Source organism: Strix aluco, chromosome 1, assembly GCF_031877795.1.
Source record: "Strix aluco isolate bStrAlu1 chromosome 1, bStrAlu1.hap1, whole genome shotgun sequence".
Lineage (NCBI taxonomy): Eukaryota > Metazoa > Chordata > Aves > Strigiformes > Strigidae > Strix > Strix aluco.
The window spans coordinates 121,121,834-121,137,413 of NC_133931.1; the positions used below are offsets into that span (position 1 = coordinate 121,121,834).

General features: G+C 35.9%; 1 protein-coding gene across 4 annotated transcripts in view; it reads right to left on the reverse strand.

Moving 5' to 3' along the window:
• The window catches only part of WAC (WW domain containing adaptor with coiled-coil), a 63,402-nt gene that overhangs the window by 17,830 nt on the left and 29,992 nt on the right, over nucleotides 1-15,580 (reverse strand). For all 4 annotated transcript variants that reach the window (XM_074833290.1, XM_074833281.1, XM_074833301.1 and 1 more), the window contains 3 exons: nucleotides 6,521-6,766; nucleotides 4,348-4,470; nucleotides 3,171-3,319 (listed from right to left, as the gene is read on the reverse strand). In XM_074833290.1, the coding sequence (XP_074689391.1) occupies nucleotides 3,171-3,319; nucleotides 4,348-4,470; nucleotides 6,521-6,766 (518 nt within the window). The remainder of the gene's footprint in view (nucleotides 1-3,170; nucleotides 3,320-4,347; nucleotides 4,471-6,520; nucleotides 6,767-15,580) is intronic.

Sequence of the window (15,580 nt, forward strand, 5' to 3'; positions counted from 1 at the left end):
ACCACCTAAGTTCTCATCTCAATCCTATCTTACAGAATTGAATTATGTGAATAGAAGAACTATCAAGAACGTTCTTTCCCTACTGAACTGGAAAAGTATATGCTGCTGAACCAGAATTTGCCACTTCTGGGACTAACACACAAACAATTCATGTTAATATTTCAACAGCTCTGTTGTTAGCACAAGATTTAAGGAACACAAAAACCAAGAAAAGATCCTGCTGTCAAGCGTTACTACTAATTCTGCTTAGCTGATGTGTGAAGCTACTTGAGGTACCTAGAAAATAGAGAGCTTTTAGGGTTATGATGTCCCAGTGTAGTAAGAGTTACAACTTTCTCACAGAGAGATGAGAGTAAAAACTTGCCACTGTATACAGAAATGCACAACAGTTCTTCGGGATTAATAACATTCTATGGCAAAGACATTATAGACTGGAATGAGTAACTCAGAAATTTACTACATTTAACACTTTGACTGCAACCACACTATATGTGCTTCAGAAATAAACGAGATGTGCAATCTCACCTCAGTGTGGTGTGATCTTAAGGAAAGAGGGATTATAATATAGTAATTTCAAAATGTGTCACAGTATGGTCATCAAAATACAGACGTCACCACTTTCAGAAGAACTTCTGTATATGTATCAATAAAACACACAATACCTATATCACCCTACTTTGAAAACACCAGAGGTGAAATCCTGCATGCCAAGTCACTAACTATAGGCAATCACAGAGCCCTGCATGTAAGTGGAGAATCTTATATCAGACAAAGCATAAAATAACCAATACTTTTTTGTTCTTTTTTGAGGAGTGGCAGCCTTGGTGTAGTTAAGACTTACACTAAACTCAGATCAACTCTTCTCAAATCTGCATCTAGTTTAAGTTTTTTGCTTCTGCTGAAAACCTGAGGGAAGGCTTGTGTGTCCAAAAGCATATGCAATTATACAGTCAGTCTACCAAGAGAGAGTGGCCCTACTTACAACACTTGGCCTGCCTTCACTTTCTCTTAAGGCATAGTTTACTATCGTATCACCTCCTTCATAGGTATAATGCTGGTCTTTACACTGGGTGAAAGGCAGTGCGTTCAAGCTTGTCTGCACAGTTCTAGGAAAACATCTGTAGCAGGATGATAAATACTAAAGAAGCTAAGTTTATAAAAAAAGGATAAATGTCTTGGGGCAGGGGGGTGTGTGTGGAATCCTGCTGAGCTGTCCTTCCTTCAAGTTTTCTTTCAGAAAACACTGTGGATAAACAAGATCCCAAAAGATAAAGCTTTGGCCATGTTTATAATGCAACTGATAATCAGAACTTTATTTATAAAGTAGATCCAGATCTCTGGGTTGTAAAGACCAGAACAAATCAACTTTCAGTCACTGACAGTAAACAGCTTAAGAAGATTCTTTTTTATATCCCAGGATTTGAAAGTGCCAGCCTTCTCCCTTCTTTGTTTCAAGCCTGCTATTTTGTAATTTCATTACTTGTCACCTAGCTATGCAATGTGACCACATAGATTCAGGATGCACTTCAAGGGCAAGAAACAAAGACAAGAAGCAGAGTTAGTACACATATGAGGTACAATTCACTGTACCATTGTCAATCACAATAAACTGGGAGAATCACTTGGTTTTCTCTGTACCCATTAAAAAATTCAGATTTAAGGAAATGAGGCATTTAGACTAGAATGAAGAACGCAATCTGTCCTCCTGAAGATAAAAGTATCCCTTAAAGGCCTTCAAGACATAAGAGGTTCCCTTTGGAGCAGAAAATTGAAAAAAAGATGCCTTAGCTAAGTGGAGGTGGGGGGGCAGGGAGGGTGGAGAACAGGGATTTGGGGGTGGGGGGGGTGGACAGCGATGGACATGACACCAAACAAGACTGGTCTCACCCCGAAATCTAGTCATGCTTCTTAAACTGGTAAGATACTGCATACACTGAGCAACATACTGATAGACTGGGTTAAAATCCGAGGGTCTCAATCTTGAAAGAAAGATCTGTACAATGAAGAGAGAGGACAAGCTCCCGTTGCATGAAAACAGAAAATCTCTAGCAGAGGTCCAAAGCCTTCTCAACGGACTTCCATTTTTCACAGCCAGAACAACGTTGTAAACTGCTAAAATTTTGAAGTTTTTTTAACTTGCCTAAAAGGCACAAGGCTGTTATGCCCTGCAGCTCTACCTTTCACTACAAAACTATCTTGAATGTAAAAGGCTATCTTCCACCAGAGGGTGCAATTCAATAGCTCTGTCTTTAGTCTCCTTTAGTAACAAAATCCTCCTTCATAACAGATCCTTAAACCCAGTATCTCTTCCCACCCTTGTTCTATAATATGAATCACAAGTCTTTAAACAAGGAAAAAGAAAAACCCTTAAGGGGAAGTTCATCTTGAGTGCCTCTAATTACATCTATTTTCCACAGCTGTACACAGCAAAACAGAGTCTCTGATCTGCTGGACAGAGAAAATAAATAAATAATCTTGGCTTCAACCGTATCTATTCCTCAGTATCACCACTTGCAGGATATGGAATACTGAGATCAGATTCTGCAAAAGACTTTCTTCCTCTGAAGAGTGACCCGCTAGAGGAATCACACACAAAAAAGTAGAAAAGACAACTTTATGTTTTCTACTTCATCCTTATGAAGAACCTTAGGAGTCTATGTGGTAGCTTCAAATCAATGTTTCTTAGTCATTGATTCAATTAGGAATTCTGAATGAATGGGGGTGAGGGGGCAGGAAGGGAAAGAGACACAACATTATTGACCTTGTGAACACCTAGAACATTTCTAAACCAAATTTGACACTCTCTCCCATTCTAAAAATCTTTTATTGGCTAAAGTCTAGAGAACTGTATCAGCTGTTGCCTTTGAAGTAAGTTTTTGTTTCCATTTAAATATGTTAAAATACTGATTGGTAATATCTCCACGCAGCATCTGAAGTGAGCACAAGATTTTCTTCAAGAACATAGAAGCATATCAGAATTCCATGCTAGAGTTATACTGCAAAAAGTACAGCCACACACATAGTTGCTTCCAGTTGTTTCTGTTTCTATTGGGAAAAATAACATACATATTTTATCATCCTATATATAATTGCTAGCTCATGAATATATATCAGCAATACTTTATTAATGGTTTCTTACTACAATATGGCATAAATCAAAAGGAGCTTACCTTCTGCTGCGATGATACTGGTGGCGTCGTCATCAAAGGTTTAATCGGAACGGTGTTAGTCTGAGGCGTGCTTATTCTTGGAGATACATATGATCTTGGTGATGAGGCATCAGATGTTAAAGACATTGGAGACTGATTAGATGGCTGAGCTGTAAAGAAAAAAAAAGATTGTTTTTAATAAAACCATACCCTATCTTAAATGTGAATTAGATTTTCTTTCAGTACTTTGGAGTATGATGTATTAGATTATATACAAACACATTCACCTTGAGACAGTTGGTGAACTGAAACAATCAAATGTTCAACAACAATCCTAACTAAAGACTTGTATTTTCCTCAAACCCTCCACTTCTAAAACTTGAGAGGAAGGGTAAAGCAGCAGCTATTACGCAATGCTTTTTTACACATGAAGAGACTAAATTAGTTTCATTTGCAATTCCTATTTTAGAGTGCTTAACTCTAAAGCACTTAATTTTAACTGAAAGAATGCATGCGCAGCTTATCTAGAAACCTATTCACCCATTCTAGGCATCTACCAACAGAAGTCCCCCACGCATGTTTTAATTACTGGTTAAAAATTAGGATAATGCTGCTTACCTATTCAATAACATGACTGCATTTATTGTTTTGGTTTAAGTTTCTAGCTTTATTAAGTTACAAACCAGAATGTACTGAAGATACCTGAAGGAATATCTTGCCTGGAAGTTGAAAAATACTATTTATAGAAGACCACAAACCACGCCCCCCACCAGATAGAATAAACTTCCTTTTAAGAATTTAAGGCCTCCCCCAAGAGTCACAGTTGCACAGTATTACAAGGGTGTTCAACCAAAGAAGAGTTGTGCTCTATATTGAACATTAAATAACGTCTAATTAAGGTTCTGAATAAATTGAGAAGGTCTTGCACATGTTTTACATTACTCATATAGAGTTAGTTAACATACAAAGAAAATCCCAAAAGGCGAAACAGAGAAGTACATTTATTTAGTCATGTATCAGCTTCCGGCTCCCCAAATAACAATTTCTTATCCTATCTTTGGAAACAGAAGTCGTTTGACATCCTCCACGCCAGATGGACAAAGATACAACAAGAAACAGCTTCTACAAGTTTCAATTGTATCAGCCTTTATAAAATGCAACGTAACAATTTTACGTAAGTGAAAAGAAGACTAAATACCTTGCGTAGACAGTTGTGCAGCTTGAGAAATTAGGGAAGTGATATTGAAAGCAGATGGTCCAGCAGTAAGAATTTTATGGAGTATAGACTGCAGAGAGGCTTGGGTCACAGCTGCTGTTAGAACTAAAAACAAACATTCTGTTTTACTGACAATTGTAGAACATCACTTTAAACTGTTCAAACTGGCTAAATACATTTAAGCTGCTTTTTCTTTCTGATTTTGTTCCCGTATTCACAATCGACCAAAGAGCCACCTGAACTATTTTTCAATAACTTGAATTCAATTCATGAATGTTGGCTTATCTAACCAAGTCCTGTATTTAGTAGTTTCATCTCTGAGACATACACTAAAAAAAAATTTTTTTAGAAAATAACTTGTAATTCTTCAGCTTGATCTTATGGATCAGTAATAATTCTTGTAAACATAAAGATAACATCTGTTCAATTTGTTCATATAGTAAGCAGAATGCATGGGTTTTTTTAAACTACAATCATTTAAAAAAAAAAAAGCAGCAAAAAACCAGTATCACTAACTTGCTAAAAGAGATGGGGAGGGCAAGGGGGAAGATTTCTGTTCAAGGAAAAAGAAAAGATCTTTCAAGTTAAAAATCTAGATACTCAGTGTTTCTTCTTGAAAAAAACCAAGACACAAAATCAAAAACCAAACCAAACAAACCATCCACCCAAAAAAACCAACCACAAAACTTACTCGTTTGGGGATTAGCTGTCTCATCCCCTCCTCCTCCAGTAAAAAAATTAACTTTTTTCAACCGTTTTAAAACTGCATTACACAGGAAGAGCATCTTACAGTATGAGCTGATGAGACCCAGCTTCTGAACTCATCTTTTCAAAAAGGTCTACAGGCTCTGTGGGATACTTTCTGAATGTACACTACTCACGCACAAGTCTGCAAAAAATGACTCACCAAGCACAAACACAGAATAACTCTGCCTCATGGGTACAGTAAGGGTAGTCCTGCTGTGAAAGGTGAAGTCACTCTGCCCACACAGACCTGCAGCCAGGCCCTCATGCCATCAGAACAATACTAAACACTCTTGTTCCAAGACAGACACAGCTGCTGCTCAGATACGGCAAGAGAAAATGACTAGGAACTTAAAATTGGCAGCTTTCTAATAAAATACAACTGGAGTCTTAACTGGACCTTTCATTTTTTAACACAATCACAAGACTCCTACTTTTTTAGTCCAACCTAGTGCACTACAATTTTAAAAGCTTCTCCCTGCACAGAAAAAAACCCAATAACCTACTCACCTATTAGTACTGAATGAAGCCATATTATTTGCTGATTAAAAGGAAGTCAGTTGACAGCTTTTCCTTATAAATAATCGTAACATATGTAATAGTAAAATTTTAAGTATATTTTTACTATTTTGACTTTCATGGTTTGCACTTTTAAAAAGTTAAAGATAATTAGCTCTGGGCACTACATGTAAATGTTTTGCTTCGTATTTAGATCAGTGCACAAGAAGTTCAAAGAAGCAAACAAAAAACCCCACACCACTTTCTTCATCAATAACCTGCCACATGCAGACAGCACATTAAAATTACATTCAAAATGCATAGCTCTATCTGTTCTTGCAGTGAAAGGCACTGTATTAGAAGAAAGTTTAGAACTAGCTAAACTAGGCCAACGTGACAAAATCTAAGGGATAGACCAATTACATGCACAAAATTTAACTAGCTAGCAAAATTACTGATATGCTATCTTTATTCAGAGAAGCTAACATGTTCTGCTAAAGAAAAAAAGTTGACAGGCAACAAGATTTAAGAATCCCTAGAAGTTTCAGTATTTGCAAACACATATTATTAGAATAGCAGCACAAACTACAGAAAACAAAGAACACTGCAGGAAACAAAAGAACAAAAGGCTCCAACTAAATTTTATGCGATAGAAGACTGCTGATACAGCGATTCCAGTCTCAATTACTGCTCACATACATCAGCATTTATTAGCTTATCAACCTTAAATGTTACTTCACTCATTTAGAAAGGTTTAACAGAAAAAAAACCCCACCGAACCAAAACAATCCCAGTTTATCTAGGGATTCAGTTATTCTTCATTTAAAGTAAGGCTTGCAATTACTACAGCTTAGTATCTAATAATATACTAATGTGTGTAAATAAGAAATTACAGCAACTAAAGAATCCTTACCTTCATTGATTTTGGATATATCTACGCTAGAATTATTAAGCTGCAAGGTGGCTTGCAGAGCAGGCAGCAGCTGTCGAAGGAGATTTGGGTCCTGAAGTAATGGAGGAATTGGTGATTGTGGGACAGGTGAGACAGGAACTGTAGGAGCAGATGAAGCAGGCGCAGAAGTTGGATTCAGTCCAGAAGCAGAAGATGTAGAAGGAGTTGTGCAAGAATGGGATACAGACTTGTCCACAGATGAAGACTCTGAACAGAAGACAGACAGTAATTTTCATTTTCTCCAATATAACCTGACAACTTCTCACTAGTATAATATTCATATTATATTCAGAAGATCAAATGCTTAACTACTGTTATAAGAAAAAAAACAAAACATGAATACAAGAAAAATTGAAGATATTTGATATCTAGTGTAATCTACTCTATTGAACCTAGTATTTATTAGGAATACACACAAAAAAGATTTCCACTTCAAGATATTGGACTGAAAGCTGCCAGTATTACATATGGGAATTTTTTTCCCCAGATTTTTAGGACAAATGTGGGCCAAAAATTCCTTAGTGTTTTTTTCTTTTACTGTGCCTATACTCAAAGTCTATGTTTTTACTCATGACTCCAATCTTTCTTTGGAAAACATACTATGAACAAAAACCTTACAGTCCACGGACTTTACAAACAGGCAAATTTAAGGGGAGGGTATAAGCCATGCTTCATTTATTCAGAGACCAGACTACAAGAAACTATAAAATAAAGACCAAGTCTGTCATGCACAATCCAACTACATTGCTCAGGATTCACAGACAGGATAATGAGCTGTACTAGAAATGTAAAAACAAGAGCTGTTAACATCCCCAGAGCAGAGTGGAAAAACATCCAAAAATGTATCTGCCCATAATTAATTTCAGACTTGTCAGCTTCTCCTGAAGCACCAAGACCTATATCCTTTATTTTATCAATCTCATTTTAGCAAGTATCAACACTTATTATCCACAGAAATGCTTAGTACTTAAATTCAATTATACTGTATGGCAATTTGTTCTAATTAATGTGAGTTACTTAATTTTAAATTTGACTTTCAGTTAACAAAGTTTCTCCTCCATTACTGTGAGAAATTTCTGCACATAAAGTATTTCTACTTACTATAGGTGTACTGTCCCTTCAAGTATCCTTCTTTTAAAGAACCTATACCATTATATTTCAATTTTAGCTTCCCCTTCTCTCATCCTCATCAAGCCCATCGGAGATATCTGCTCCCAGATTCAGTCAAGACTAATGTCTCTACAGCACCAAACAGCTTGGATGAAGAGCGGAAAGATGGATATGGATCCAAGACCTCACCCAGGATGCTTGCCCATAATATTGAAGACCTGGATTTTAAACCCACCTTAAACTGGGCAGGGAATGTTAACCTGGATATTCCACATTTCAGGCAAAAACCCAAATGAAAGCTAAAATAACTGTCTGGGAAACTCTTTTACTCTAAAGGTGTGTTTGGCTCTTTTCTTTGGAGAGATGCTCAAGGTAAGAAGAGGCTGACTTTTAGTAAAGAAGAAAAATGACAATGTTTTGGTTTACTATCTAAGAATAAAGTGTTACAAAATTCTAAAAACTTTTATTTTCTGATTACGTTAATTGCAATTTTTGAGATTTATTTTTCTAAGGTTCTGCTCCAAATTAAAATAAGAAATGATGGAAGTATCAATACATAAATCAAATGAGATTAGAAATCTCAGTGAAAAGAAAGGGGACTTCTGCTTCCATGCAGTTACAGTAGAAATAGTTCGTAACAGGTCACAAATACTCTAAAAAAAAAAAAAAACAAACCCAAAAAACCCAAACCTTTTCCAGTCAAGCAGCTCAGAAATCTAAATCAGAAAAAAATGCAGAAGAATCCAAATTTGAAGCTTGCAAGGATGTAACAGCTATGGCACACAGATGTATTTTGACGTTTCAGGCAAACTTCTAAAAAAGAGGCGGCCTTATCTAGTTACAGGGCTTGGTTTTCAATGTATCAGTAAAGGGACCCGGTCATTTGGCCACGGGTTTTCACAAAAAAGAACTTACAAAGGGACAAAAAGTGTTACAAAGACTGAAGACGTAAAAAAGAGTTACAAAATTTTTATATGCTTTTCCAGTAACATGTGACTAGGACAGCTGATTAGGTATTAGCCCCCCTTAAAACAGCAAGTCATTAGTAAAAGTCTTTGTTATTGAAGTATTACATACAAAATCCTATGTTATGGTGTTCAAAGTAAACTTAAGACAATTGCAAGTCAAGATACATCAAGCAAACAAGAATCTTACCATACTAAACAAAAACATGTAAAGTTTAAACTTGAACTTGGATCTGTCATAGTCCACCTAGGGACAAGATACACTGGCAGACAAAAGCAAGGTAATTAAGCACAATGGGGCATGTTAGTAGTTATATGTGCAAGTCTCCCAACCTACAGTTTCAAGAACCTTACAATAAAACCCAAACAGAAAACAACTAAACATCCTAATTTAAAAACAACTACTAGCACTAAATTCAAAACATATTTAATGTAGTTAGACTCGTCTTCACAGTTGAATTATTTTAAGCAAAGAAGCAACTCGCTACTGTATTATTAATTCACACAGGCAATACCTGAGCTTCAAACCACACCACCATACCAAACAGCTGGAATTATTTTTCACCCATACTGCAGTTTTGAACACAAAATAAACTGACTCAAAGGCAAACTCGAGCTAACAATGCAGTGAAGGCAAACCTGAAGACCAGTTCTGGGTGTTTCCTCATTTCTTGAATAAGAGGATTCAAAATATGTCATACAAAACCACTGAATTCCAACAGGTCTGTAAAAGTACTTTAGTTTGGGTGAGCTTCTCTGCTATAAAAATTCAAACTGGATTACATCAAAACAACACAGTCCAGGTAATTCTTTTATACAATATGGAGACACTATTCTGTAGTTGTATCATTGCAGGCGTTTTAAACATGTGTTAAAATACACCTGTGAATGATATTTTTTGTACCATCACCCAGACTAAACACCTAGAGAAAGTGATATTAAAAAAGTATGGCATCTAATGCTAACATTCCAATCTTTTGAGATGGTTAACATTACAAAATCAACAGTTCAAATATTATGAAAGAATACATCTCCATGATCATGACTATCTACATGTACATCATATTTTAACTCCGTGTTATTGAACATCATAGAGGATGCAGAGTACAATGAATGCTCAGAAGATCAGTGCACTTCACAAATTAAGTAATTTAAGTTATTCATGGTGAAATAAAAGGTATAAACCTGTTTCTGCCAAAAAAACTTGTAAAAAAACATAGACTACAGATTAGTTCTGTACAATCATACCTTTCATTACCTTAGTTTAAACAAACCTATCTTACTCCATGGCTTCCAGACTGGATGCTTGATTTCACAGAAATAAATCAAAAAACACTGTCAATAAAACAAACCCTCTAAATATTTACACATTCATTTTTGTATAAAGGTTTAAAACTGGTTCGATTTATGAAGCTATACAGAACTTGCAAATTTCACCTTTAAAGTTAACACAACTAGTCAAAACTCCTCAAGACAAAGTGTTTGTTTCATAAAAATCCTGATATCACTCACTGGGGTGCATGCATTTCCCCTGCTTTTTCCAGAAACAGAAGCAGAAACTTCTCACTCCCTTTTCTAATTCCTCTTTTTTGATCTGCTTTAAGAGACTGTTTCGTTGTGTATTATGCCACACAGTTGTTTACTTTTCTACATTTAAACACGGTTTCCTAGTTTCTAAAACATTTACTAGGATTTTTAAAAAATGCTTCAAATTATACAGTCCTATAATTCCTAAATGCATTTGAAGCCTCAACTGTCATGAAACACAGTCAAAATGAACACAGCATACTGAGAAAAACTAAGTATCTTTACAAATCTTAAGTCCTTAAGTGTACCTCGGATACACTGGTCTCTACACCTGTGTGAACCTAAGTTCATGTTCATTAACTAACTACAGTATTATTGCAAAATAAGGCTTTTGATTACACAGCAGTCATTCATAAACCTAATTTGAACCATTAATACATCAGACTAATGCTGAACCCTCAACTAAAATTTTAAAAACAGAAAATGCAAATTTGGTCTGTATCTTATACAAAAAGTACTCTTAACAAAAGATGAACTATGCTGCAAGGCCTGCAGAAGTCTTAGACTAGGACTGAAGTTGCCTGCTATTGGACAGGGCAACTCTGCAGCCTCTTCATTGTCAACACCAATTTCCACACAAAAGCTATACAAACGACTCTTCAACCTCATATAAAATTTCAGCTATTAACATGAAAGTCTCAAGAAAAACTTTTTAAATAAATAAAGAAGAATTAAAACCAAAAGCAGACCATAGCTTACTGTGATCTTTTGAACTGTTGAAAACTTTTTAAATTCAAATTTATGCTTTAGCTCTTCCTCGGAATAAATTAAAAATAAGATTTTTTTTTTAAATTGTGATTTTAAAAATATGACTTTGTACCAATTTTTCCATGATAAGCTAAGCACATTAAAGTTTCAACTTCTAGAGTGTTTAGGAAAACTTCTAAAAAAATCCATTCACTTTGTTGTGACAATATGAAAATGCAGTATGCTTTCTGACAATCATGTAAACAAGTTAATTAGATGCAGCCTATATATAGAACTACAATATAGAACTAAACAAGTTTCTGGACCATCAACTTTAATCATATGGAAAAAATTAAGCAAGAAATAAAGCCACTAAAAAAAAAAGTGGAGGAAGAAAAAGTAATCAGATGTCAAACAAAACCAACTAGATGTGGATATTAACGTGAAGAACTCTTAATTGGTTTTACATTAAAATGGAACAGGACAAAACCTTTGTATAATGAAAATAATTTTTGAAGACCACAATGATTAGGAAAGAGCTTTTTATTCATAACCTACTCTCCTGGAACATGACCTGCAATCACATCTTTTGGACAAAAAGGAAAGAACTCCAAGTTATCAGGCAGTACTCTCCATGACAAGAACCTGTAGGACAAAGGTGCGTCTTTGTTGCAGATTTCAAAGGGGTATCTGAACTGAAGTAAACTGGAGGCTATTGCTTGCCCCAGAAACATTATGTTAAGTCAGAATGTAAACATTACACTGTGTATTTCCAAGCGGTGTGTTTTTTTTAATAACAGTCCAAGTAATCCTTTCAGAAAAAACACCACAGATCATTCTCAGCAGTTGTGCCACAATGTTCTTCAGTTACAACCTAGATACAAGAAGGCAAACACTTAGCTTCTCAGAGTTTGAGGCAATATATTAAAATGCTGCTGAATCTTGCTGTTACCAATCTTTGCCCTTCATGACGAGAACCTTTGTTCCTAAGCAAACAGCTGATCCACTAGTGAATCTCATTCTGAAAGGCAATTCTCAGTCTAGTATGTTACAGTTAACAAAGTTATTCAGACCAGGTTTAATGCAGGGGGAGAAAAACTAAGTCTTTTGACTGTTAATCTACTCTGTTTCATGAAGAGCTCTTGACACCAACACTCCTGCATCTCTGTGGTACCTCAAGGCACCCTGTTGCTGAAGTCCTTTAAGTACCTGTTCCTAGTACTTGCTCGCTCCCTTCTCGCCCACAGTGCGCCAAGTTATTCAGGCATGTTAGTGTGACAGAGAAGTGAATGAGGAAAAAGGAAACAAAAAGAGGAAATGCGTTTTTTGTGCAGTAACTTCCTCCACAGTCCTCCTCCTGACAACTAACATACTAGTACTCCCTATATGAGTAGCTTTAAAATACTGCTATATATAGCTTGCCCGTATTCTGCCGTATATATGGACAGCTGATCTATTTCACAGAGATCTTTTATAATGACATGGGAATTAACCACTACTGTTGACTGGATAATTCCCAAATTATCAATGTGATCCTTGGAGTGTTCCAATATCTTTTACTACTGATGCAATTTTTTAATGCCATTTAAAACAAAACCAATGTATTCAAAGTCCTTCAAATTCAACACTACAATATCACCCAACCACTCTATTGTGAGCTTGAGCTGTATCTTTGTTCTGCTAGAAACAGTCACGCACGTGTGCTCTCGCAGTGTGCTCTCTGTGGGAGAAAAACTGCATTACAAATTTTTCAGAAATTCATTGCTTTATTGCCGCATAAACCTCACCATTGCTATATGGATTAAACAACTACCACCTAGAACAGCTAACTGAATGACCTGATTTACTGCTGATGATTAAGAATCGTAACACATTTATCCGTGCTGGAACACCTTAAGTGTATAATCCACCAACTAAGTTCTCTGAGCAGTGACAATCACATCTACCTTTTTTACACAGTTCAGTTCTGATCTACTAAGGACATTAAACCACACCAAAATATAGAAATATTTAAAAGCAATGCATTTTGTAAACACATTTGGCCAAATGAAACTATGGCAGCAGCAGTAACTGGGTTCTCAAATATGCTCAAATTATCTAAAAATACAAGAATTTCCCTATTTTTCTTGTTTGGATTACTCCAGCCTTAAAACTGAACTTTCATATTTTATCTCTGCTGTCAAAATAAAGTAACAGCAATGCTCAGTAAACAAGTGTAAAGTACTGAAAGAAACCTCTAACAGTCCCACTAGTGTAATTTTTCTAACCACTGTATGAATTGAGTAATATACTTAAAACGGCAAAACACGGCCAAAGAAGATGCAACGATACCAAGAGCAATGTTAATAACTGACTGCTAAAGACTAGCAAGTGTTACGAGTAGGAAAACCACAGGGTGAGAAAGGATGAGGAAGAAGCTCAGCTTAATCTGTCAGCATCAGGGTCACAACGCACCCAGCATGGCACCGGCCGGCTTGCTCAGTTTTGTCAGGAAAATTTTAGAGTATTGCTGTACTAGAAATAGAAGTGCTGCCTGATGGGACTCGGAGGAAGGGTATGAGAAGTATCCTACAGACAGACACACTGTTAAGATATGGACAATACAACATTTCATTCAGTAACTGAATTAGAAATAGGAAAATGTGATGTGCCCTACAGATAAAGCAGCCAAAAAGTAGGAAAAGCAACCCCACACTTTACCTGCATAAAGCACTCACAGTGAGCACAAACAGAAGCAGCAGATTCTGACTGGAACATTCAAACCAAAGGGTAGAGGTCAAATAGTTCCCCAGGAACTCTCCACTACTGCCAGCCATTGAGGGCAGAGGACTACTGCTAACAGCTGAGCTATAGTTCAGCCAGGGATTTTATTCAATCTCCTTGTGGGACTACAACATACCCCTGCAGCAAAAGAGATTGAGCTGAAAAAAGTGTTGTTGTTGGTTTTTGTGGTTTTTTTGTTCTTTTGTTTTTCACAACTATTACTGCATTAAAAAATACACACTAAATACAGAACTATTAAAACAGTGGTACATATACGCTGGCATAAGGCTACCAGCAACACATTGACAAGAAGCAAGAATTCATTTAGGCAAGGACTACTGCACACACTATTCAGTCATTTGGACCAAGCTATTTTTATAAGCAGAAAATACCGCTTTACCTCTTTTTAGAGAGGGATGGCACAGCTAGTGAACAGAAAAAGATCAAAGGCTGTTTGCTTCACACTAGTTAGAAATAAACCCCTCAAACTATTTTCCAAAGACACTTTTAGAAAACTGTGAACTGTCTCAGGACACTTTTTTTTCATTTTGTATAACATCTACAAACAAAACTTCTTTTAAACACTGCATACCTGTAGTACTACAGGTTCACAGTCACCTCTGGGAAAATGAGTAACAGAAGCAAATTATCCAAAAACATCCCAATGTATAGCACTGCTTCCTACCTTCTTTTACTTTTAAATACATAAAATGCTGCAGAAATTTTATCAGTCAAATTTCTTATTTAAAAGAAAAAAAAAAGAAGTCCAACATTCACAAAATAAGAAAAAGGTGAAACTATTAAACATACTCTTTGAATGATCTCTTATCATAATATAAGCTGCACTGAATTTTTCTGTTTCTGTAAGAACAGAGGTATTCAAGCAACAAGTGAAAACTCAGATTTTCTGGAATAAGTATTTCAAACTTAACATTCATCTATTCTAATTCTTCAATTACTAACTTTCTGTAATCCACCCTGTCTCAAGCTCAGGAAGTAATATGTTTGCTCACAATGAAGTGCCAAGGCAAGAGTATTACAGAGAATCTATCCATTTAACCCATATAAACTTAAAAAAACTACACAGGAATACAGAAATTAAGTGATTATTTAATATGGAACTATCCATGGTAACACAGATTCTAAAGTAAGATTTACAGTGTCAAGACAGCCCTGTGCGATCATTTTCACTATTCATACCCAATTTTATGTTCTCAAATGAATGTTGTATGAAAGAAACACTAGAGCTCTCTGACAACATTTGTAGCAGTTGTCACAATGGGAAATTCCTTCAATTGCAGCAAGATTCAGTTGCTCAATTGAGTGAAATCAACTAATAAAGATATGCAGTAAAACAAAGGAAGAATATATCCAGTTTGAAGTCTGATCACGCACCAAACAGGAATCAAGTACATGTCAGAACTGAGTAATAATAAGGGTTTTCTTTAAGTATATTTTTAAAATAGCAATGAAAATAGAGAGGATACGCTAAAGGAGAGGAGAGAACACCTGACATGGATGTTTTGCACTGTCATGTTTAAAAGTGCATCAAACTGGAATCAAAGCATAGAGGCTGAACTGGAACAGGTAACTATGGTATTCAGTACAAGAACATGCATAAACTAGTACACCTTACTTCTTGCTTTACTGTGTTGAATAGAAAAAGGCTTGCTGAAAATCTTCTGTTCCTCTGCAGTTTATAGTCAATATTCATGTACCAGGTCATGTAAAAATTGCACAAAGTCTCAAGAAAAACATACAAAATTTGTTTAGGTACACAATTTTCTTGCATTGCAGTATCTGCCAATGTATGCTATTGTTTGGGTATTTTGGATGGCCAAGTGCACTTATCACTGTGCAAAAGCTGGAATTCTTTAATAAAGAAAACTGGTAGGCGGGAAAGCAAATG